We start from the raw sequence: 25992 nt of genomic DNA, 5'->3' as shown, positions 1-25992 counted from the left end.
GACAACTGAAGGAAAAGTCTATAAATGGAGTATGGAAGTATGGATGAGTTAAGATGAAAAAAACAAGAGAAAAGGGAAAGATGGAGAAGAATGAGGATAAAGAGGAATATTTGAAGGGGGGGAGAGGGAGAAAGTAACTGAATTTTCTAGGTAGACTTTATACAATCTCAATTCTCTGTATAGTTTCCTTTTATTTAAACCCCAGAGCTTTGACTTCATATAGGTGGTAAATCAATCATTGGAAGGAGTATGACACAAGAGAAAGAGCACTGGGCACAGCATGCAGAGAACAAGACTTGAAATCTTTCTTTTCTACTTGTTACCTACATGAACTTGACCTAGTTCCTTAGTATCAATTTTCTAATCTTTAAAATGGAAATAATAAAAGTTACTTTGCTCTCATGGTTTTTGTCATGAGGACATGAGATGATGAGTATGAAAATACTGTATAAAGTAGTATATAGATATAAGGAATAATTACCACTTAAAATTAACACTATTGATTTAATTACTTTAAATGAAGAAAGCTCAGTCCCTTCCTGGAAAAGACCTAATATCTTATATCTTGGATAAAGAAGTCTAATCCAATTTTAAGGAGAAATCCTCTATTAATTGATCATTCTGTGGGAATCTCTGGTCATACTTGTCCTCTTCCCAGGTACTTTTCTAATCAAAGAGAAACATAGATTTAGTGCTCAAAGGGACCTTAGAAAACCAGTCCAACCCTAGAACTCCAAATGAAGAAAATGAGGTTCAGAGAAGTTGTGACTTGCCCAAGTGAGGGAGTAAATAGTAGAAATGGGATTTAGACCCAAGTGCTCTTCTTCTGGAGCTGGCAGTCTGAATCTGTTCAAAAATCAGGTCTTACGTGTCTTTTTTTTTCTTTTTTTCTTTCATTTCTGGAGATAGAGTCTCAGGGGAGCAAAGTCATTCCATTAAGGTCAAAGAGTCTGGACTGAGCTAAGAGTAAGAAAAATTTCCTTCTGTTTCCAGTCTGGGAGACAGGCAGAGCTAAATGTATTCAAAAACATTCATCAACAATAAAAATTGGGCCTGTCCTATAAATGCAAACAAAAAAGTCAAACAGAAATCCTCATGAATTTCAAAAATTCCTCTAAGCTTAAACTCTCCACTGGCCTACCAGGAGCAGTGGATTCTGCAGTTTCAGAACCTTTGCTTGGAAAATGATAAATCTGGCTTCAGAGGAGAGCCACAGAAAATTCCCTTAAAATCTCTCTTATTTCTGAAACTCTGTCTATAGCCTTGGATTTGCTCTGTGTCTCAATCTTAAAAAGTCCTTCAAGTGAGGATACTTATACATCTGACAGCAATTCCCAAAAGTCTATGCTTCACCTATCCACCTGTCTCCTGGCAAGCATGTCCCAAACTTTTCCAATAAAGGAGTCTCACAGCTTCCTCAGGAACTTATTCTATGCTCAACAAGTTTGTGATGACAAATTCTCTCCTAGATCTAGCATACAGACTTACTACATCCTTCTCCTTCATCTTACTTTTTATTGTCTGTAAGAAACACAATTCTTTATCCTGGGAGGAGGAAGCCACCATCACATCACATCACCTGTCTCTCTCTACCTTTTATTCCATTACAATTTGGTGCCAGCCAATCCCAATATCATCTATTGATTTTTCTCTTCTGATCTTGAGTTTTCTCTCTCTCTTTCTCTTCCCTGGATTTTTTCAAAGGGGAAAAGCCTGAGGTTTTCACCCTTTCCCTTCCCCTTCTCTCTTCTCTCTTTTCTTTACTTTGCAAAGAATAACAATAACTTTGGGCATCTAGGTGGCATAGTGGATAGAGTGCCAGACATGGAGTCAGGAAAACTCATCTTTCTGAGTTTAAATCTGACCTCAGACATGTATTAACCATGTGACCCTGGGCAAGTCACTTAATCCTGTTTACTTCAGTTTCCTCTTCTGTAAAATGAGCTGGAAAAAGAAATGGAAAACCACTCCAGTATCTTTTCCAAGAAAATCCCAAATGGGATCATCAAGAGTCAGACACAAATGAAAACAACTGTAGCACAAATAAAGTACTTTAAGAGCAAAGGAACACTTTAAGAACAAACATTTTATAGAGCAAGACTTTCCTCACAAAAAACCCTTTGAAGTACATGGTGATGTTCTTTTTATTGATGAGGAAAATGAGGCACAAAGAGTTCCCCATGTGACATCTTCATGGTCATTCACCTAATAAATATCAAAGCTGGGATTTAAATTCTATTCTGCCACTTGCACTTTATATATTCTATATTAACGTCATTCTTTGTGTGCTATCTCTCCCATTAGAATGTAAGTGGGGTCTCTGCTTATTTGTGGTCCTTTATATTCTCAGTATTTGGAATATAGTGTTTCATAAATATTTGTTGAGTGATCTGGTACTATCTACAAATCTATTGCTTTTCCCACTATTCTATACAAAACCACCTTTCCATTTTAAAAGAATATTGATTTTTAAGGCACTAAAAGGAAAGATGGGGAGGGGAAGTAGCTTAAAAGACTAAAGTGCAAAAGTTACAAAGATTCTTTGATGCAACAAGATACTGTTCTCACTCCCTTCTTCCAAGGGAAAACTGGAAATAGACAAATGGTGAGAAAAACAGGAATTCATTAGGCCCGGGGGAGATGCTGAATGAAGAGGAGACACTCCCACCAGGAAGCTAGTGAAGGAGGAAGCACATGAGATTGATTCCCCTATCTCAGCTGTGGGGAAGTGAGTAATGGAAAGTTTCTTGGGTCAAGTGAATAGAAGGAGGCTCCTACAAGGTCTGTAGAGGCCCCCTTGTTTGTAGGTTAGGACTGCAGAGTCTAGTGTAAAGAACAGAAGAAGACAATATCAAAGAATTGTTCTGGTCCTAGAATCCAAGAAAAAGCTGTAACCTGTCAACTGACACTCCAGTGAAATTCCTTATTAGTCCCACATCTTAAGAACTGGCACCATCTCCTGGGGATCAGGAGCAATTGCTGAAGAGAATCTGCAGAAGAAGCAACCTAGAGTTGGAGAGACAGTGGAGAACTAATGAGAGATGAAGCAATACTGGAGAGAGCCAAAATGTTGATCAGACTGTGGTCCATGGTGGAGAAGAAAACCCTGATCTTGTCCCCTGATGGAACCTTACCCAGGATAACATCGTGAATCACAAAAAAATTCAGGTTTTCCCTGGGATTGAGAAACACAATCACTGAAGGAGAAAAAGAATTCTCTTAACTCTCCACGGTCTTCAGTCTGTTGTCTCTGTGTTGTTATTGTCTAAACATAAACTTTTTTAATATTTTATTTATTTTCCCAAATACATGTAACAATAGTTTTCAACAATCAATTTTTGCAAGGTTTTGAGCTTCATATTTTCCCCCCTCCCTTCCTTTTCTCCCCTCTCTCTCTGACAGAAGGAAATTTTTTTTAGGTTTTTGCAAGGCAAATGGGGTTAAGTGGCTTGCCCAAGGCCACACAGCTAGGTAATTATTAAGTGTCTGAGACCGGATTTGAACCCAGGTACTCCTGACTCCAGGGCTGGTGCTTTATCCACTACACCACCTAGCCACCCCTGACAGAAAGCAATTTCATATAGGTTGTAAATGTATAACTATGTTAAACATAAATCATATTAATCATTGTGAAAAAAGAATCATATCAAAATGGGAAAAAATAGAGAAAAAATAATACATGACAACTTAAAAATTGAAGACAGTAAGATTGCAAGCTTTAGTCTACATTTAAACTTCATAGTTTCTTCTCTGATATGGATGTATTTTCCATCACAAGTCTTTTAGAATTGTTTTTGGTTATTATACTGCTGAAATGAACAAGTCCATCATAGATGATTATCACCCAATGTTGCTGTTAATATGTTAATGTTCTTCTGGTTCTGCTCACTTCACTCAATATCATTATGCAAGTCTTTACAGAGTTTCATTACTTTGAACAACTCTATCAAGAACTCAGTCCTGACATCAAGACTGAATTTGCCTCTTTGCATCCTTCATCATTGGTCTTGGTTTTTCCCTTCTGGTAAAAATAAAGTCATGACTTTCTAAATCATTTCTTATAATAATGTGTGGATTATGGCTTAGCTGCTCAAAACTCTCTTCTTTAAACATCACTCATAGCATGCAATGCACCTGCTGGCTTCAAGAAAAAAATTCAGAAAAAAAATGCAGAGTGCCTAAATCCAAATCACATTCTAAGAAGCTAATATAAATCATACTGATCAATTGATATGAACCATGGAAGGGAATACTTCTTTGCTCCAAAGTAAACGGATTGGAATTCCATTTTCAGGTGCATTTTAGGGCTGTTATTCTATCAACTGTTCCCTATTCTCTGCTGCCATCTACTGGTGAGTTCGTTTTTCAGGGTCCTCTCTCTTCAAGTTCAGTAAATTGTTTTCACTCATAGGATGGACTCATAGGATCTCTGAGCTAATGGGGACATGAGAGGTCATGTGAATCAATCTCCTTATTTTACATGTGGGGAAACAGAGCTTCAAAGATGCTGAATAGCTGACCCAAGAGTGAATAGATGACCCAAAGTTGCACAAGTGGTAGAGCTGGGGTTTGAACCCAAGTAGTCTAACTCTAAATCTAGCTGCTATATATTGGTAGGTTAAGTGTTAGGATCATATATAGAGAGCAGGAAGGGACCTCAGTTATGTTTAATTCCATCATTTGAAAGATGAAGAAACTGAGGACCAAAGAGGTTCAGTGGTTTGCTCAGGGTCACACAGGTATTAAAGTGACAAAGCCTAGATTTTGCCAAATTCAGATAAGTATATTGTGGCTGATAAACTAGCATGTTTCATTTTTGTCTTTACATTCTCAATGTCTAACACAGTACCTAACATATAATGGATGCTTTATAATTGCCTATTGATCAATTATACAAAAGTGGCAAAAAATAGCAGTCATGACTTGAATCTCTCCACTCTGTTTTGAACATTCGCCCCCAATGAGTTCAACCCTGATTAAGCAGCATACTTTTTATACTATTGATGGAGAGGTTCTACAAAAGTTCCTGATGACAGACATTGCATTGAACTTATCAAGGGATATATCAGTGAAATTCCCAATCTCTCAAAAGAGAATATCATAGCAATTTATACAGAATAGAGAATGCATAAATATGATATAGAAAAAAGGGTTGAAAGTGAGCTCAACAGTCCTGGATTCAAATTCTGTTGAAGAGCATACTAGCTATATGAATGTGATTTGTCAGTCTTCCAGAACCTAAACTTCATTAAGTACAAGGTTATTAATACCAATCTCACAGGGTTGTTGTGAGGAAAGTACTTGTGAGCCTTGAAATGCTACAGAAATGAGTTTCAGAAGACTGGTTAATAAGTATTCGGTTCTCAGAATGAAAATAAAGGGCCCTGCCTATAGACACTTTCCTGCATTGTGAAGCAGCACCTTTCAATTAGCTGTTGAGAATTTGAGAATACCTACAGGAGACTATCAGAGAAAATTGTTTCCTGGTAGTGATTAAGGAAAGATACACTAGAAGCCTTCATCCCCATCTCCCCGTGTGACAGTGATGTGTGAACAAATAGCATTTACATTCCTTTAATTCTTTGTGCTCATTCTTTTCACTCTTAGACGAATGAGTGCAGAAGACAAACCAGACCAGGTTATGACCTAGTCATAACTAGGGGACCTTAGAACTGACCTGACCTAGGTGAGACTAGAAGAGCCTAGGAAACAAGAGTCCATCTTGTCCTTTGGCTTTGCTGCCCTCAGATGGGAATTCTTTGGTGGAAATGTTTGCAAGTAGTGTTTGAGTTCACTTTTCCCCATGTACTATGTTAGCTCCAGTTCTTGTTATATCTTCTTGGTAAATAACATTTTGTAAAAGATACTTGATATGGATTGGCTATCAATGGTTTAAATTGTTTTGATGTGTTAATTCCTGGTGAAGATATTAGGGGAGGAACACAGGGGAATATGATCTCATGTTGAAAACATTAAAAGAACCCCACTAGCCCTCAGGTGTACTTTTAAGAATATGATGGGGAGATGGGGTCAGCCTTACTCTGAGAACTCAAATTATGAGATTACTATAGATTATGTCAAGTTTCCCTCCATAAGTAACATATCTTGAAGTCACAACCTTAGCATAGCTCACAGAAGTCAGGAAGACCTGGACTCAAGGTCTAGTACCTCTGACACTCTAGCTCATATGACCTAGGAAAAGTCATTTTACCTCTTAAAAGTAACCCTATAAGACTAAAAAATTTTAAATTTCAGGATAGATGGAGTTCTGCATTTATAGAGGGGAAATGTTTACCAAGGGTTTCCTTTAACAAAGCACAGATACAATCCAATTTACATATATATATTATATATGTGTATATATATATATATATATATATATATATTTATGATATACATAAAAACAAACTTTAACTGAAATAGAAATTAAGTCAGACATAAGTTATACAAAAATAATAAAAGACAATCTCCAGGTTCTTCAGATGATTTTAATTCTTAAAAATTACAATTGTATATAAATCTCACATTTTATTCATGAGCAGGCATCAACAGCAAAGCCAGCCAATAACAAAGTACCATGTACCATACAAAACAAAACCACAAAAAAAAAGAATTAGGCACTTTGAAAAAAATCAAACATTTTAGTAACAAATGAAATAATACAATACTGTGCTGAATCCAGGAATGGACTTTGCTGTTCAAGAATATTTACAGGCTTTTAAAAAGCTTCCCAACTTTGTAGAAATATGAATGTTCATTAATTATGACAAATTTCAAAGTTACTTTCTAAATGCTGAGGAAACAAGAGAAGCATATGAATGATCCACAGCAGTTCAGACAATACTGACCCTAGACCATAATCTCTTTAAAAAAAAAAAAGGAAAAATTAAACAAAGTTAAGAGAAACCTTTCTTATACTTTGCAAAGAAACTTCAAGGCTTTATCATTTTTACTGCCTCTTCTTACAAATCAGTAGCAGTCTACATGCAAGTATCCTGGATTCTTTTAACAAACTTAAACCTTTATTCTCTTGTATTAAACCCTCTGAGAATCCTAGAATCACTTATTTCCCAAGAATGTAAATAAAGACCAAGCTACAGTACTTTGATAATCAATTCCTTATAGAACACTTTTTAATCTCAAAAGTCTCTAAGCAACAAAAGAAAGGAGTATGTAACATTAAAAATTTCACTCAATTAAGTCAATAAAGTTTTAATGGCTTATGCAAACAAAACCTTCTAACAAATCTTTTTTTCCTAACTGTAAAGATGAATTATTGGTTTGATGGATTCCAGTAGTAATTTTTAGAGCAAGCAAAGTAATACTTAAGAGTAATGATCTTGTTTTCTCTTGTTTTTGAGGAGGGAAGTTCACAGTAGACAGTGACATCAATTTTAAACAGGTAAAAGGAATGTAAATGTCACAATTTAAATGACTTTTATATTATTAACTTTCTGTGACTAAAAATTACTCAAAACTTCTACCTTTACACTAGAGTCCTTAAATAACAAAATCCTTGTTGACTCATTGAGAATTTCATAGAAATAAATGTAAGCCATGTTGTTTTATTTCCCCATCCTCAAATGTTACTGTAGAAATACTTATGTCTTCCTAATTGCTCCTCTCAAAGTTCCATTAATGTGTTTGTCATAGGTCATCTCTCTGCCTTGAAGATCGATTACTTTCTTTAAAGGAACTAGTTTTTTTATCTCCCTCCTTTTTCTTTTTTTCTGGCTTTGTTTTATTTTTGTCTTTACTTCCTCCTTTGCCAGGGTATACCTGCCCCTCCAAAGTTACATCAGCACATCTCTCTTGGCTTATCAAAAAGTCTTTGATCTCCCAAGCATAGCTCCCATCCCGGAGCATGAAGATAGCACGATCTGACCCAACAATAAACCTAGAGAAAAAGAAAACATCAATTAATGTTATGGTTTTAACAAGTTATAGTGAATTTTTAATGCAAAGGGCAAAGTTTTTCCTTTAATATTGCATATGCCTTAGAAAATAGTAAAATGTATAATCTTAAAGTCTTTTACTAAAGATTCTAATTACTGAAATACATATGAATCAATTTGATTTAACAAACATTTATTACAAACCTACAGTGTGCAAGGAACCAAGCTGGAGTTCAAAGGTCTTGGGAGTATAAAGATAAATCAATGAAGTCCCTGACCTCCAGAACTTACATTTTAATGGAGGATACAACATATCTGAAATTTAGTTTATTCTTGGAAAGATTTAACAATCCTGCTCAATGCTATGACTAACTACATGAGTCCAGAAAACTGATGAAGACACACACTACCCACCTTCTGTGAGTGGTGATGGAAGCAACATAGAGAATTTTTTGACAGAGGAAATAAATGTGTAGTGGCTATTCATATTTCTGACAAGTATTGCATTTTTTTTGTATTGGTTGGAGAAAAGAAAGGAAGAGCTACACTAGGACCAGTGCAAAAAAAAAAAAAGCAAAGAAAGAAAAAAGTAATTGAATATTTTTTAAAATGCACCTAAGGAAACTGGAAGAAAGTTCAGAAAGAAACACAAGCAGTGCAGCTTTGAAATTAACATGTTATATTTATTATATACTTTTTAAAAAATCAAACTGCATAAAAAATTTACTTTGTCACATATGTCCTCTTTTTCTGTTCTACTTTGTATATGGAAATATTCTGTTTGGAGCATTCATTAAATTCAGAAACAAAAATTAAATCTTAAAAAGTATCATATTTCCCCACGTATAAGATGCACCCACATAAAAGACGAACCTTAATTTGGGGGCCCAATAGTTGAAAAAAAAGTATTACATAAAGTTATTGAACTCAAGTTTTATTCATCATAAAATTCAAACAACTTCTCATCACTGTCAAAACTCCCATTCATTAGCTTTTCCTCAGCACTGTCATAGTAGAGGCTGTGCCTGCTCTCCTGCATGTGCTCTGGTCTGTGGTTGACCACACGCACTCCCTGGGCAAGTCTGGTGCATTGATGTATGCTTAGTCTACTTGGTTTCATGAACCTGAAGCACCAGTTGTGTTCTCCTTTGAAATTAGTCACTTCTTCTTCACCAGCAATTCTTCTGGCCTCCTGCTGAACCATCTTGGTGGATACAGGAATTCCAATGGCTCGTTGCTCTCAATCCATCTCTTTAATTCCCTCTTTAACTCAGACCATTTGGCTGACTTGCCTCTCATGGCTTTCTTCTTCTGTGGCATTTTCAGTAGGGTTTCTTCTTCCCATAGCCAGGCTCAGATTGTTTTCTCAGTTGGAGGAGGACTGAACTTATGTTCAGTAGCATGATTTCCATTCACTTTTGCAAACTGGATCATTTTAAGCTTGAATTCAGCACTGTACAAAAATCTTTTCTGAGCCATTTCTGGGCAGAACATGGCAAAGCATAACCTAATATACTGGTAACAAATGCAAAACAATGACCACAAAGACAACAAGTACAAAAAAGCAGGAAATGCAAGGAAAAAATCTACAACCATTGTATAAGACACCCCCAGTTTTTAGACCCCAACTTTTTTGAAAAAAAGATGAGCCTTATACATGGGGAAATACAGTATTAATTTAACCCAGGATCTTGTAGGAATGGCTGTTGAGAATGATCTTTGTATATGGTTGAAAAAATAAAGTATTCATTTGTTGAGCCAATTTTAACATGGAATAGAAATTAGGACAGACATTAAAATGTTGCATTTCCTGTAAACATATAGAATTTAGTATATTATATTAACACGGTAGTTTTAGAATGAGTTTTAATATATTCCTTAAAAAAAGAAAAATAAGGGGGATTTTCAGAATGACAGTGGGAGTGAAGAGGTCATCTTCCTCAATTTCTTTTCCATCTCCACCATGAATAAATAAAAATACTCTTAAATCAATGGGAAGAAGAAAAAAAGAGGAGTAATTAAATGGGTTCTCCCATCTAAGAAAAAGTAAAGAAAAAGAAAATTAGTAAATAGTAGGAAAAAGCTTCAAATACAATGAGCAAAATACTAATAAAAAGATCTTTTAAAAAATTTTGATTTTTTTACAGTTACATGTAAGATAGTTTTCAACATCCTTTGCTGCAAGATTTTGAGTTCCACATTTTTCTACCTCCCTTCCTGCCCTTCCCATTCCTATGACAGCAAGTGATTTGATATGGGTTATAGTGTACAATCTTGTTTAATATATATCCATATAAGTCATATTGTGAAAGAAGAATCAGAACACAAGGGGAAAAAATAATGAGAAAGGGAAAAAGCACAAAAAAGCAATTTTAAAAAAGTAAAAATAGTATGCTTTGGTCTGCAAGCAGACTTACTTCTTTCTCTATATGTAGAAGGCATTTTCCATCACAAGTCTTTTAGAATTGTCTTTGATCATTGCATTGCTGAGAACTAAGTCTATCATAGTTGATCATTACACAATATTGCTACTGATAAGTAGAGTGTTCTGTTCTGCTCACTTCACTCAACATCAGTTCATGTAAGTCTTTCCAGGTTTTTCTGAAACCCATCTGCTTATTTCCTACAGAACAATAGTTCCATTACATTTATATATTACAATTTGTTAAGCCATTCCCTAAACGATGGGCATCCCCTCAATTCCAAATCTTTGCCACTACCAAAAAAGCTACTATAAATATTTTTGTGCAGTTTGGGTCTTTCCCCCCTTTTTATAATCTCTTTGGGCTACAGATCTAGTAGAGATATTGTTGGATCAAAGGGTATGTACAGTTTTATAGTCCTTTGGGTAAAGTTCTGAATTGCTGTCTAAAATAGCTGGATTGGTTTGTGACTCCACCAACAGTGCATTAGTGGACTAGTTTTCCTCTGTCCCCTCCAACATTTATCATTTTCCTGTTTAGTTATATTGGCTAATCTGATAGATGTGAGGTAGTAGCTCAGAGTTGTTTTAATTAGTATTTCTTTAATCTGTAGGGACTTTAAGCATTTTTTCATGACTGTAGACAGTTTTAATTTCTTAATCTGAAAACTGGCAGTTAATATCATTTGATACCATATTATATCAAATATATTAATATCAATTGGGAAATGACATATTCTTAATAAATATAACATGAATTCAAGTTAATTTAGGGAGGGGGAGAGGAAGTATAGATTTACTAGCAGCTGAAGTAGATCAGAAAAGGCTTCAAGGAGAGGATGATGCTTGAGTTGAATCTTAAAGAAAATCTGAGATCCCAAAAGCAGTTGGTGGGGGGTGGGGGAGTGGGGGGGTTCATTCTAGCTAGGCACATGGAGCATTGTGTGTGAAGAACAAGAAGGCTTGTGTATCACTGAATTTACTAACTATGGAGAGGAATAATGTAAAACAAAAAAAAAAGAAGTTTACATTTGATGCTTAGAAGACCAAAAAGGAGACCAGTGAAATAGTGTTAGGCAAGAAATAGTAAGGGCCTAAAGTAGGTATAGGTTGTATGAAGAGAGAAGGGGACATGGAAGATATAAGTGAGAGATAAGTCAAACATTTCTGAAAATATATTTTTGAATTTTTAAAATCTATGCATATATGTGTATATGTGTGTATACATGTATGTACATACATACATGCATATATGCATATATTTTAAAGCAAGTGGTATAAAATAGTGAGTCATGATTTCATAAACTCTTCTTGTGTTCTAAATATATGGAAATGTTCATCTTTTAATTTTTAAGTTCATAAGTCTAACTTTTTTTTTTGGCAAGGCAATAGGGTTAAGTGACTTGCCCAAGGTCACACAGCTAGTAAGTAAATGTCAAGTATCTGAGAGAAAGAGAATAGAGGATTTTTGTCTTTGTATCCACTGTACCTGGTTTAAGGTAGGCACTAATAAATATTTGATGAATTGAACTGAACCACTGACAAGTTATCAAGATTCAATATATAAGTACCTAATAAGGGTACTCAATTTTTAGAAAAAAGTTAACTAAATTGTTAAAAGGACCTTATTTCTAATAGAAATAAGAAAAGTTAAAAGATTGGACAAAATACTATGAAAAACAGAAATGAGAGCTATATGATGAAAATGAAATAATTTATTATATAACTTACTTTTTATTCAGATATTCATGAAACATTTACAAAAATAATCATTATACTCTTAGGTGATAGTTTATAAATTAATACAGAGTAACTGAACTTTTAAAAACTGTATAACACAATCAAGTGAATAGAACAGTAATCAATGAAGGAAAAAAGATCAAAAGATGAAGGCCTAACTAGAAACAAAAACTTAGTTGCTTAGGAATGACTGAGCCAAAGGCCAAACTGAAGCCAAATTAAAATCATAGCAGAGATAACCACAATAATAACAAACTGAAATCTGTGGGATGTGACTAAGGCAGAGCTCAGAGGCAGATGCATTTCTCTGAATGATCCTATTAATAAAAGATGAAGGGACTAATCGATCAACAGGCATTTAGTGGAATCTGCCCTGTGCCGGCACTTCACTAGGTACTAGGGATCCATCCTTGCCCTGGAGAAGCTTTCAAGAAATAAACATACAGTTTCCGGGGGATGGGGCAGAGGGCAGGGGGCAGGAGAGGCCCTCACCTATGGGGCGGCATTTCAGGTGAAAACTGAAAGAAACCAGAGAGTCTGAGAAGCAGAAGAAAGACAAGCATTCAAGGCATAAGGGAAGGTCGGAGGCAAAAGCACTGAACCAGAAGATGGAATGTTGTGCATAAGCAATGTTTGGCAGGATGAGGGTTCATGTAGTAGAGTAATGAATAATAACCCTGAAAAGGTAATGTGGAGCCAGGTTGTGAGGGGCTTTGAATGTCTTACTGAGGAATCTGTATTTTATCTTCAATCCCTGGAATTTATTGATCAAGAAAGTAGCATATCTAAGTAGATCTGTGCTTTATGAACATCCTTTTGGCAGATGATGCAACAATGTTGTAGAGGTGAAACAAACAAAAATTGGCAACAAATAAAATATATTTTACTTCTATATGAATGTGTCACTAAGGGGTAAACATTAAAAAAAAGCAGGTTAATTTGTAGCATGGATAAGAAATAATGGGTTCTGTTTTGAACATGGCTGAGTTGAAGATTATGGAACATCTAATTCAAAATGTGATACTCAGGAGAATCTCAGGAAGAATGAATGTGGGAGTAAGGAAAGATGACTACTGAACTTATAGTAAAGAAATAAAGGAGAGAGAAAAAGAAAGTCCAGAACAAAACATTGGAGTATACTTTAGAGGAGACACAAGTAAGAAAGGTTTCTGGAAAAAACAGGGGAGAGAATATACAGAAAAGAAGAGAGTAGTCAACAGTATCAAATAACAGACACATCAAGAAAGAGAAAAATGAAAAGGACCTGAACTGAATTTGTTGTTTTAAAAAAAGAAGAAAAATTAGCATGTCTAAAACTGAAGTTATTGAAAGTGAAAAACAGGGGCGGCTAGGTGGCACAGTGGATACAGCACTGGCCCTGTAGTCAGGAGTACCTGAGTTCAAATTTGACCTCAAACACTTATTAATTATCTAGCTGTGTGGCCTTGGGCAAGCCACTTAAACCCCACTGCCTTGTGGGGGAAAAAAAGAAAGAAAGAAAATGAAAAACAAAGCAAAAAGTCAATTTTTTGAAAAAGTTTTTGCAAGGCAATGGGGTTAAGTGACTTGAGGGGGATTTGAACTCAGGTACTCCTGACTCCAGGGCTGGTGCTCTATCCACTGTGCCACCTAGCTGCCTGGCAAAGAGTCAATTTTTAGAAATAGCAATAAAATAGATAAAATATTAGCCAGCAAACAAAAGAAGAGAAAAGAGATAAAATTGATGGAGGTGAATTATAAAAAGCTATGAAGAAATAGTTATTAGGGAATATCATACATAATGATATACAGATGAAAATGAGACTATTAAGTAAATAAATATCTACAAAAATATAAAATACAACACTGACAAAATAAGATATTAAAAAACAAATTATTATATACATGAACTATTTTAAAAAGTAAAGAAACATGATAACCTATCAAATAATTCTCTGAGACATATATGGTTTTGATTCCCAAGTGGGTATAAGTCAAAAGCAAAGGGAGAATTATTAAAAAAAATCATCAGTAAACATCAATGTATATACATTAAGTAAAATTCTGGTAGAAAAAAGAAATACAAAAGATCCATTTTAATTCAATTGCCTTATTTATCAGGTATACAAATAAGGTTCAATACATTTTTGATTCACCCCTTGTGACACTACTAGAACAGGCAGCAAGGTGGCACAATGGATAGAGTATTAATCCTGATATCTGGAAATCTCAATTCAAATCTGGTTTCAGACACATCCTGTGTGACCCTGGGCAAGTCACTTTACTCTCTGCCTTAGTTTCCATTTTTGTAAAATGGATCTCTTTTAAACATATAATAATGATTGCACCTAATAGAATTGTTGCTAAAGACAAAAATAAGATAACATTTGTGAAGTGCTCTGCAAAGTTTAAAGCACTATATAAATGTTAACTATTAAGGAATTTCTAATAAGTAAGCGCCATGCAAATCTGTAAACAATGAAGATCTGCAACCATCCTATACTTTATGGTCTTAAGAGAGTTGTCTGGGACACTTGGAGGTTAAGTTATTTATCTGCCCAGAATCATCCAATTAGTATGTGTCAGAAGTAGGACTTGAACCAAGGTCTTCCTGACACTCCAAACAATTTTCCAACCATTACACCACACTGCTTCTCCTAGTTAACTATTAGGGAAATAATTAGTACAATAAATAAGATTAACAATAAAAAATAACAAAAACCATATGATTATATCAACAGCTACAGAAAAGGCCTTTGGTAAAATATAATACCATTAATATGAAGAATACTAAAAAAGTTTAGGAATGGAAGGATATTTTCCTTAACACAAAAACAATTAATTGAACTCACAAACATTACAATGTAATAAACTTTAAAATTTTCTACTCAGAATATATATTAAACAAATCTCTAATCTAGAAATACGAACTACAGCAATAAGGCAAGAAAAATTAAATAGACTAAGTACTATTAAAGTGGAAGTTCAAATAGTTCTGTTTATGAATCATAGAATAGTTTATTTAGAAAAACTAAACAAAAAGTCAACAAAAACACTAATTTAAAATAGGCAACTTAGTAAAATTTAATATTAATTAAACTCATAACAAATTCATCAGAGATTATATCACCAATAAGTCTAAAAAGTAAGAGAAAATACACTAAAATAGGGACAAAATATGTAGAAATTAACCTACCAAAATATATAATACTTATATAAAACCAACAATAAAACAATTTTTTAAGTAAAGGAACAAGAGAATTGATTGGACTGATATAATATAATAAAACTTCCCAAATTAATCTACAGATTTTTCTGGGATAGCTTTCAAAATATCAAGGACATTCTTTATTATATAAATATCAAAACTCAAGGGTGGGGCCCAGATTTGATTTAATCTAAACAATACCAAGAAGATAGCAAATCTCTATAATTCATAGTTATAAAAATTTGCTTGAGATACTAAAATATTAAGTGACTTGTCCATGATCACAGTCAATATAAATTAGAGGAAGGGCTTAAATCCAACTCATCCTGCCTCAAAAGAGGTCTCTTTATCCACTAAGTCATGCTGTTTCTCAGAAAAATTATATGGAAGAACAAAATGTCAAAAATATCAAAGGGAAAAATATTTTAAGGGATGAGGCAGAAGAGAAGGAGAACTTGAACCATAACATTTTTCAGTTATACTGTAAATAGTTAAGTATCAAAACTATCTGATATTGGATAAAAAAAACGATCACTGAAATATATTAGAATAATAAGCTAGAATTAAGTATATGTAGTGGAACTGAATACAAACTGGATCACAAAAAATTGTTGACAAAATTAGATGGTAGTTTGACCAAAAATGGGAATAGATCAATCTCACAGCAAAAACCCCATTAAATTCCAAATGGATGATGGACCAACAATCTCTGTGTTCTTAAAACATTATTTTAATGTGAGGACAAGGAATTATTATATTTTTATAACTACACAGAAGGAACAGTCTTAAGCAATGAGAAATTAAGAGAGAGAAAATGGATAGAAACAAACTGTAGAAAAATATTGTACCAACTATTCCAACAAAAATATAACATCTAAAACTTACAAAGAAATTTGTCAGAAGGAAAAATTCTCTAACTGATAAGTCAAAGGATATAAACAAGTCTGAGAAGAAAACATGTAAATAATCAACAACCACATAAAAAATGTTGTGATGGAGGTTGTAGTTATTGTAATTTTCATTTATCTGATTATTTAAGTGGTAAAGATAATAAAAGATAACAATTCAATGCTGGAGTGACTGTGGTTAAAAAAAAACACAAATTACTAAGTTATGAACCATAAATTCAACTAGTTAAATTACTCAGTAAGAAATAAAAACATGTCCCATGTTACACCCCATTTTCCTGCTACTTTCTTAAAGTTATGTCCCAAGTAGGTAACTAATGAAGCTAAACAAAACATGGTATATAAACATAATAATAGGCTATTCCATAAGAAACTAAGGCAGAGAATCAAAGAAATATGGGGATATAAGAAGTGGTGCAAAACAAACAAAAATAGAACTAAAAGACCATAAAAAGATCATGATCACAAAGCTAAAAACTACAGAAACAGATTCTTATTATATAAACACACAGTAAAGGAAATCAAAAAGCATCAGAAAAACAAGAATAGCCTGTGTTATTCCAAAAAGGAAACCTACAAATATTTTTGGAATAAATCCCCCAGTGGTCCTTACACAACATGTCCCATAGAAACAGAAGGGGAGAGAAGATTGACCTGGATGATGTCCTTGCTTGGTCATTCCTACAGTTATACAATACCTGAGTCGTACCTAGTGATTTGTTTAGAACAATTCCTTACAAACAATTCTAAGCTATTTCTTTAGTTCTCAAAACAGGTTTGACATCATTTTCCCATACTTCCAGTAAATTCTTATTTTTGCCACTATATACTATTTTAAATGTTCGCTCAATTATTTTTAACGGCCTTTCTGTTTCAGGTTATTAGGACACATCAAAGAGACTAAATTTTAGTACTTTCAGTATTCTATCTACTAGTACTTTATTTAATAGAACCATAAAAGATCAACATCCTTTAAATTCTAAAGTTATAACTAAACTGAAATCAACAAGTATTGACCTACTAAGTGCAAAGCAATGAAGGATATAAATAAAAGTGTGAGCGGGGCTAGGAGGTGGGAGAGCTAGGTACTAACTGAGGAAAAATCAGGAAAAAGACTTTTTATAGAAGGTGGAGCTTGAGGCTAGGGAATCCCAAAAGTGAAGGGGAAGAGGGAAGATATTCTATATAAGGAGGATAGACTGTAAAAGCCTAAAGAGTTAAATCAAGCTATAAAAGTGGAAGGGGAAAAGAAGGACTGCAAACAAGCCAGTGTGGCTAGAATTCAGAATTTATGACAAGGATATAATATGTAATTATCCTGAAAAGACATTCCAAAACCAGGTTATAAAGGCCTTTAAAAACCAAAAAGAAGAATTTGTATTTTACCTCCAAGGTAATGAGGAGCCACTTCTTGGCCAGAGCAGTGACATGCTCAGTCTTGATTAAGCTTTGTGGTGGGAATCCATTGAGCAAGTGGCACAGCAGCAATATAACAAAAGATGAAGATAATGTGAACTAGAGTGGCTGCGGTGTATCAAAAGGCCAGATGAGATAGAGACTGGAGAAAAGGACTTATCATGGCTCAGTGACTAACTAGCTCCAAGAAGTGTAAGAGGGTGATAGATGTTCCTAGGTTGAGAATGTAGATGATTAAAAGAATAAAAACTTTAATAACTAGAATGAAAAACATGACAATTTTTGTTATGTAGACATTAAAAGAAGAAAAAAGAAAACTGCTAACTCTTAAGGAATTTAACATGGGTTATACAAAGACATTGAACAACATGAGAGAAATAAAATAAGAACAAATAGAATTAGAAAAGGGAGTCTAGATTTTTAGCTTTTAGTTTTGTTTTTAATTTTGCTTTTTTTTTACAAATACAAATGATAAGAGTTATATAAATGCCTTGAGGACAAAGTCTTATTTATTTTTATATCTTTCTTAGGACTGAAAATAAGAGTGCTTAACAATTATTAACTGAATAGATTTTTTTAAAAGAACTGGTTTAGAAACCAAAGTCAATCAATAAGCATTTTGTTAAATCTCTTATTGTGTATCCAGTCATTAAGCACTTGTTTAGTACTAGTAATACAAATAAGGTAAAAACATGGTCGTTGCCCTCATGGATTTCATGTATGCAAATAAATGTGTGTACATATGGGATATGTACAGTGCAGGCATAGAGAAAGCATGGGGTATGGGGGAGCTGCAGAGGACTACTATCTCCTGCAGAGAGTGGGCCTGGAGCAGAAACCTGAATGAATCCAGACAAAGTGGGGAAGTGAGAAAAGAGAGTAATTCCAGGAAAGGAGATGGGATGTCATTTATTAAAAAAAAAAAAAGAAAGAAGGCTGGTGTCACTGACTTGGAGGGAGGGCGATTTGGAGATGGACAGTAAAGTGTGAAAGGACAGGTTGTGAAAGGTTCTGAATGTAAAATAAGACTGGGAGACCAGGGCAGGGAGAATAACTAGAAGGTAATTTCAGTAAGTGATCTGGGCATGAGGTGATAAGACCTTGGTATCAAGATGATAATTGTTCAATTGGGGAAAAGGATATGTATCTAAAAGCTGATGTGAAGGTCAAAACAAGCCTTGGCAAGAGACTGGATATTTGAGCTCGGTTTGAGGCAGGAGTCAAGAAGTTGACCAAGGATGCAGCCTAGTTGAGGCCTGAAGGATGAGGATGTCTGGACATAATAGGACAGTTGCAAGAGAGAAGGGTATGTGGGGAAAGATAATTTCTATTTTAGACATGCTGAGTTTGAGTTGCCAAGAGAATATCCAAATAGGGATGTTTAAAAGGTATCTGGCAATGAGAGAGCCTAGAGCTCAGGAGAGAGAGGTCAGATTCGAATATCCAGATCTAAGAATTGATAACTGGACTCATGGCAGCCTTTTTCTATTCTCCTCACCACATCTACTCTCTCTCCATCCTCTAGGTCTACATTAAAATGTGATTTCTCTAATAGTAAGAACTAAATTTTTGCCTTTTTTTTTGTTTCCCAGCACTTATTCCAGAGCCTGGTACATTGTAAATGCTAGCTGACTAACTGATGAGTTCCCCAGATAAGACAGTATAGGAGGAGAAGGGAAGAGGCCCCAGGAAAGAGCTTTGGGGAATATTTCTATGGGTGACCTCGATAAAGATATAGCAAAGGAGCCTGAGCTGGAGAAGTCAGACAAATAGGAATGAACATGGAAAGAGAGTCCACCCAGAAGTGTCTGGTAGGTGTGTCAATGTGTCAATGGCTGTGGAAAGGTCAAGAAGGTTGGAGATTAAGAAAAGATCATTAGATTTGGCAGTGAAAAGATCACTGGTAATTTTGGAGATTTCAGTTGAATGATGTAGTAGGAAGCTAGCTGCAGAAAATTTAGAATACAGTGAGAAAAGGAGTGAAGGCAACTACTGCAAATGGTTTTCTCAAAGAGTTACGTTGAGGAGAGGAGAGATAAGAGACAATAAAAGGTAGTTTTCTATTAAATAAGTTACTGACAAAAAAAGAAGGAAGAGTTAAAAAAATATTTTTCCATACCCTGCAAGAATATAAACTCAGTATTTGTAAATAGTGGGCACTTAGTAAAATATTTGTTTAATCAATGTGGAAATGGGGAATTGGGTAGACACTACTTAAGAATGGGAAGAAAAATATTAAGGCAGAAATAAAAGGTAAACCACATATATACAGTTGATAAAAATCTGTATACTTTACCTTTGCACATCATAGTTGGCATTGAAAAGACTCCCCTGCCATAAGCTGGTTATCTCTTCAGTCTCCTTTTCTGTGGGATTTCCAGACACTGTTGCAAACATCATAAGGGTTTTTCCTTTTTTTGTCATTTTCAATAAGCTCTCCGGTTTGCCTGGATCAAATTGAGAGAAATCTATTGGTGCTGAAGGTCTTTTATGTTCTGGAAGGTCCCCTTCTTCTATATCATCATCTTTCTGTTAAGAAGAAAATAGGAAAACTTTAAATGTATTATCAAGAACTACCATTTCAAACCTTATTGATTCTATTTTCTTTTTAAAATTTAGCATTGCTGGAAATAGGTGGGACAATGTATAGAGCATGGGCCCTGGAGTCATGAGTACCTGAGTTCAAATCCAGTCTCAGACACTTAATAATTACCTAGCTGTGTGACCTTGGGCAAGCCACTTAACCCCATTTGCCTTGCAAAAACCTAAAAAAAAAATTTAGCATTGCTCACCCACTTCCGCATAAGGTCAAAGAAGGGTTTTTGACACTATAATGGGAAGGTGGAAAACCTATCTCTTAAGAAGTTTAGCTTTGGGGCGGCTAGGTGGATAAAGCACTGGCCTTGGAGTCAGGAGTACCTGGGTTCAAATCTGGTCTCAGACATTTAATAAATACCTAGCCATGTGGCCTTGGGCAAGCTACTTAACCCCATTTGCCTTGCAAAAACCTTAAAAAAAAAAAAAAAAGAAGTTTAGCTTTACAGTGCCAAGTTTCAGGGAGTCTAACTTCATAACCCATAGTAAATTTCAGGAGAGTAATCTGGAGTCTCCTGAAGACTGGATCCAAAAGATATTTTACAATCCTATTGTGTAATGTTAAATTCTAAAAATATTGGTTAAACACCTCAACAATGTATGAGAAATTTTTCACACTATGAGAAGAAAACAATTCAGATAGGCAGTGAGGAAAAGACATTCCAGGATAAGAGACTGAGAAAATATAGAGGAAGGAAAAGCTGGTAACAAGAATCATGACCAGAGGCAAGTTCAAACTACTATCAAATCACTAGTCAAGGGAAAATGTTATATGATCTATATCCATTTTACCCTTTAAATGATTAAAGTACAGCAGAGATTTCCCCTCTTTAGCATGACACTTAAGTTTCAATTTACAAAAGAAAAAAATCACCCTAGCAAAAAAGGAGCAGCATATATTGGCAACAAATAGAAGAATGAGCCACCAAGGCATCTGGAACTAATTGGCAAAGATTGATTGATGGTTGTCCTTCATATTCAAAGACTATGACATCATATGGAAATGGCATGACTTGTACACTATGTTGATTATAGTACAGAGTGTTGTGCAAAGACATCCTTCTTACTGCCTCATCCAGAATGGTCTTCATTCCAATTCTAAAAGCAAATAGGACTTCTTGTGATGGTCTGGATACAGTAGGAGACCTTGGTCTTTTGGCTGGAGTCTTTCTCATATTGTTGAGGCACCCTGGCATTACCCATTTTCCATAAATGCCAGGCAGAGAACCTGTAAAGTTATTTATGGTGACAAGCTTGAGACAACATGGTAAAGCTAACCTGTCTCTCAATGGTCTAAAGTCAGTATGATAATTTTATGAAGCAAAGTACACATTAACATTCTGTGAATACAAATTGAAATGATTTGGATTTGAAATGAAAATCTATTTTAGATATTTATTATAAAGTCTGAAAGCATAGCATTGTTCAGAATTTCTCATTTAATTATAACATGAAATCCATCATGTTTTTACATGGTTCAATCAACAAATATTTATTGAACACCTAATTCCCTCATCACTTGTACATTCTCCCTCTTGAAATTACTTTGTTTATTTATGTCTGTCCATCCCTACCAGCAGAACATAAACTTGTGAAAGGTATTCTCGGAGTCTAACAAGTGTTTTTCACATAGTGACCAACAATGTGTAGTAACTATTTGCTAAGTGAATAATTACATACAGGGACTTTGTATGGGACACAAAAGCATATAGAATGTAATCTCTGACCTTACAGTATAGCAAAATAGACAAATCATATGCATTAAAGATATAATTAAGACAACTATCAAACAAGTGTTAGAAGGTACTAGATTCATTCAGATCATTTCATCATTATGAGCTGGAGTTATGAGAAAAAGCTACACAGAGGATGTGGGACCAAAGCTGGGCCATGAAGAATAGATATGATTCCAAGAAGAATGAGGAGAAGGCATTTCAGGCTAAAAGACTTGGAAAATATGAAAGGAACAAGCTTGTTATGGGAGCAATAAAAAACATGACCACAGAAATGAATTCTCATGAGGGAGGAGAAAAAAATAAAAACAGATAGGTAGGGGCAACTAGGTGGCACAGTAGATAGAATACTGGCTCTGGAGTCAGGAGTACCTAAGTTCAAATCCGGTCTCAGACACTTAATAATTACCTAGCTGTGTGGCCTTGGGCAAGCCACTTAACCTCACTGCTTTATAAAAAACCTATAAAAAAAAACCAGACAGGTAGCAGTCAAAGGACATAGGATTAGAATCACAAGACCTGCATTCAAATTTCACCTTTTACTTCTGATTTCTGTGAACTTGGATCAGATACTTAACGATTTTTAAGGTCTCAATTTCCTCATCAATATAGTGATAGGTTTAGACCAATGACCTTTAAAGGCATTTGAAGCTAGAAGTCTATGATCTCTGATGGGAAAAAGCAAGAAGACTTTGGAAACATTAAAGTAGGATAGAAGGAAGAAAATAATGAGCTCATTTTTTAAAATGTAAAATTTGACATGGAAGTATCTACTTTTATCCAGGTATTCAATGACATCCAAACAGATGACTAGAGCTCAAAAGAAATCTCAGGGCCATTTGGACCAAAGGTGTCAGTTGAAACCTTGCCAGTGGATCAGATCTCTGGTGCTAAACATATAGAAGGATTAAAAGCTAAATGTGATCAAGAGGTGAAAGCTTATTCTTCAAGGAAAATGAAAAGACCTAATTTAATGATCAGAAGACCACAATATCCATGTATACAGAGATAAGCAAAAGTAGCAGGGTTGAGAAATGAATCCAAGTTCTCTGACTCCAAATCCTATATTCTTTGTGATACACAATAGAATCTAGTGATGACACAGATTTTAAAAGAATAGAAATAGAAATAGAAATAAAAATATTTTGAAAAATACTTATCCAGGCCAAGGATGTCAGATTGTGATCTAATTAACTACTTGTAGACTGGCAAAGATAATAGGGTCTTTGGCTATCATTTAGATTTTGTCTGTCTTGAATCTTCTAAATATTTTTGATATAAGTTATTGTGGTTAACCTACAAAAGGCATGAATAAATAAAGCAGAGGAAAATAACCTACAACATCTGCACAAGAGTTTCAACTTTGAAAACTGCCCAGGTATTTTTAGGATAGCAACTTACTTTCTATTAGAGCAAAAATTTCTTTATGAAATAATATTATACTTGGGATATAACTTTTTAAAAATGGTAAACATATATATTAGTTTTTGCAAGGCAATGGGGTTAAGTGGCTTGCCCAAGGCCACACAGCTAGGTAATTATTAAGTGTCTGAGACCGGATTTGAACCCAGGAACTCCTGACTCCAGGGCCGGTGCTTTATCCACTGCGCCACCTAGACGCCCAAAAATGGAAAACTTTTAATGCAAATTTCCAAGTCTCTAACACCTGAACTGTAATCATGAAAAAGAAAATGCTCTTATTAGATCTTATACTGCATAAAGAGTCTTAGAAAGAAAAAGAATTCTACATAAATTAATGTAAACACATGATTTTTCACATCCTAGCAGTTAGGACACTGGGATTAAAGTCATTATCCTTGTAATCCTGAGTAAATACCAATTAAATTTTAAACTCTCTGGACCTTACCTTTTTTTCATGCATAAAAATAATTGCATTGTACCATATGATTTCAAAGGTCCTTGACATTCTAGAAGACTATATGGCATAGGAGAAATAACTTGGGGATTCTGGAGTAAAAGGCTTTTTGTTTCCATTCAGTCCTTACATCCTATGATTTTGTATTTTAACAGCAAACAAAGATTGGCTATGTATTTTCCGTCACAGATGCAGATGGTAAAAAAAAGGCACTAAAAGAAAAGCTGGTCTTTACTTTGATTTTACTTATACATAAAAATATCTATCTTTGGCAACAAAAGCATATCTATATATATATATATACATACTGTTGCTGTATATGACATATATTTCTACATACACATATATACTACTAGAAACATTTACTAATCAAGTATGCATGTGTGTGTATGTGTATGTGTATGGACAGGCACTGATTAAGCTTTAGTAGCTTAAAACTCTACTAAGATTTTTATAACACCCTGTATTTATACATACACATATATGTATATATACACACACACACACACACACACACACAGATATATATATATACATATATATGAAAATTTTTCAGTCAGGCACATAAATTTTTTTGGTCACATTTCTATGGGGGGGTTTTAGGTTTTTTTTTTTCTTGCAAGGCAAATGGGGTTAAGTGGCTTGCCCAAGGCCACACAGCTAGGTAATTATTAAGTGTCTGAGACTGGATTTGAACCCAGGTACCCCTGACTCCAAGGCTGGTGCTTTATCCATTACGCCACCTAGCCGCCCCTCTATGTTTTTTTTTTTAAAAAACAGTACCCTTATATTTTAGTTAGAAGTCCCAAACTATACTACAATTAACTTTATCCATATCAACTCACTGGCAGCTAAGTGAAGAAAAAAAAATTCTGTTAAGAGAAGTCTAATCTCACTGGACAAGGCACACTAAATAATTAACATTATTACCTGCAAAGTTATCAGAAGTTCATAGTTATTATTTATAACACTACTGAAAAACAATCACGTGGATCACAGATCCTTGGAGTCAAAAATTTTTTTAGACATTATCTAACCTAAGAACTTATCTTTCAGATGAAGAAACTAGAGCTAAGGAAATGCTTAATATCACATAGCTATTTAGAGAAGAACAAGGTAGGTTCTGTTCAAGGTACAATCCTTTTTTTGCTAAACCAGCTAAGAAGAAGTTTCCTATAAAGTGGACAGAAGCTTCAGTGAAAAGTCAGCGAACTTCATGCTTCCACATGCCACCCTCCAGAATGCTCCAACATTTAACTAGCAAATGACAAGTGTCCAAAAGTCATGCACACTTAATTTTATATCTTCATATTTTCGTGGCATATTTCAAGAAAGAATCAAAGCGTGCTATGACTGGAAAGGATCTTAAAGCTTTACTCAGAACCCTTCATGAGCAGAAAAGTGAAATAACTTGCCCACAAGTCAATAGTTTGTTTGTTTTTTCATTTGTGAGGACTTAAAAAAGAGAGAACAAGAGGGAGGAAGAAAGAGCCAGACCCAGTGTCAGAATAAACGACTGGCAAGAGGTGCGGGTTTCCTTCTGGAATGAAGTCTGATACATGCTCGGGCACTCCTGGAGAGAAACAATGTATTCTGACACATGCTCGGGCACTCCTGGAGAGAAACAATGTAGCAACAACTTTCTTTCCTTTGCTCATCTCTCTTCCTCCACAGATCACCTGCGGCTGCCTTGAACTTGAAAGAACAAAGTACGGACCTGGACAACTTCTAAACACGTTTCTGGGGAGCGAGGGGAAAAAGGCATAAGAACAATGACCACCTCCTCCCTCTTTGGGCAGATCCGAAAGGAAGGAGAGGAGAAGGCTTAGGAGGAGGGATGGAGAGAAGGACACAAAGGAAGGAGGGAAGGGGCCGGGAGGTTGGGGGGGGGTCTCGCGGGAAGTGCGGGGCCGAGGCCGCAACGGACCTCCCACTGCTCCAACAGCCGCGCCATGTCCGCATCGTTGTAATCGCGAATGTCCTTCTTCTTCCGAGGGGGAGGCGACGTGGCCGTGGGCTTCGTGTCCTCGCTCGCCTCGGCCAGGCGCGGCCGCGGGTCCGAGCGCGGAAGCAGGTCGGAGGCGCAGAGGAAAGCCAGCGCCAGGAGGAGCCACCTGGAGGCCGCCATGTTCGGGGCCGGACTGAGCAGCCGCGCGAACGAAGCCCCGCCCCCGAGGCCTGGGCCCGCCCCTCGCCCCGCCTCCCTCAGGTCCGTTTGTC

General features: G+C 35.4%; 1 protein-coding gene across 1 annotated transcript; it reads right to left on the bottom strand.

The window, feature by feature from the left end:
• Positions 1 to 6470: 6470 nt before the first annotated feature.
• On the bottom strand, positions 6471 to 25925 carry MESD (mesoderm development LRP chaperone). Its single transcript, XM_074233999.1, has 3 exons — positions 25700 to 25925; positions 19865 to 20097; positions 6471 to 7897 (listed from the first exon to the last, which is right to left on the bottom strand). Exons 1-3 carry the CDS (start codon positions 25898 to 25900, stop codon positions 7648 to 7650), a joined length of 684 nt encoding a protein of 227 aa, XP_074090100.1. The 5' UTR covers positions 25901 to 25925; the 3' UTR covers positions 6471 to 7647.
• Between the last annotated feature and the right edge of the window lie 67 nt (positions 25926 to 25992).

Source organism: Macrotis lagotis, chromosome 4, assembly GCF_037893015.1.
Source record: "Macrotis lagotis isolate mMagLag1 chromosome 4, bilby.v1.9.chrom.fasta, whole genome shotgun sequence".
Lineage (NCBI taxonomy): Eukaryota > Metazoa > Chordata > Mammalia > Peramelemorphia > Peramelidae > Macrotis > Macrotis lagotis.
Note: the sequence above shows the minus strand (reverse complement) of the source record. Positions and strands in the feature narration are given on the sequence as shown.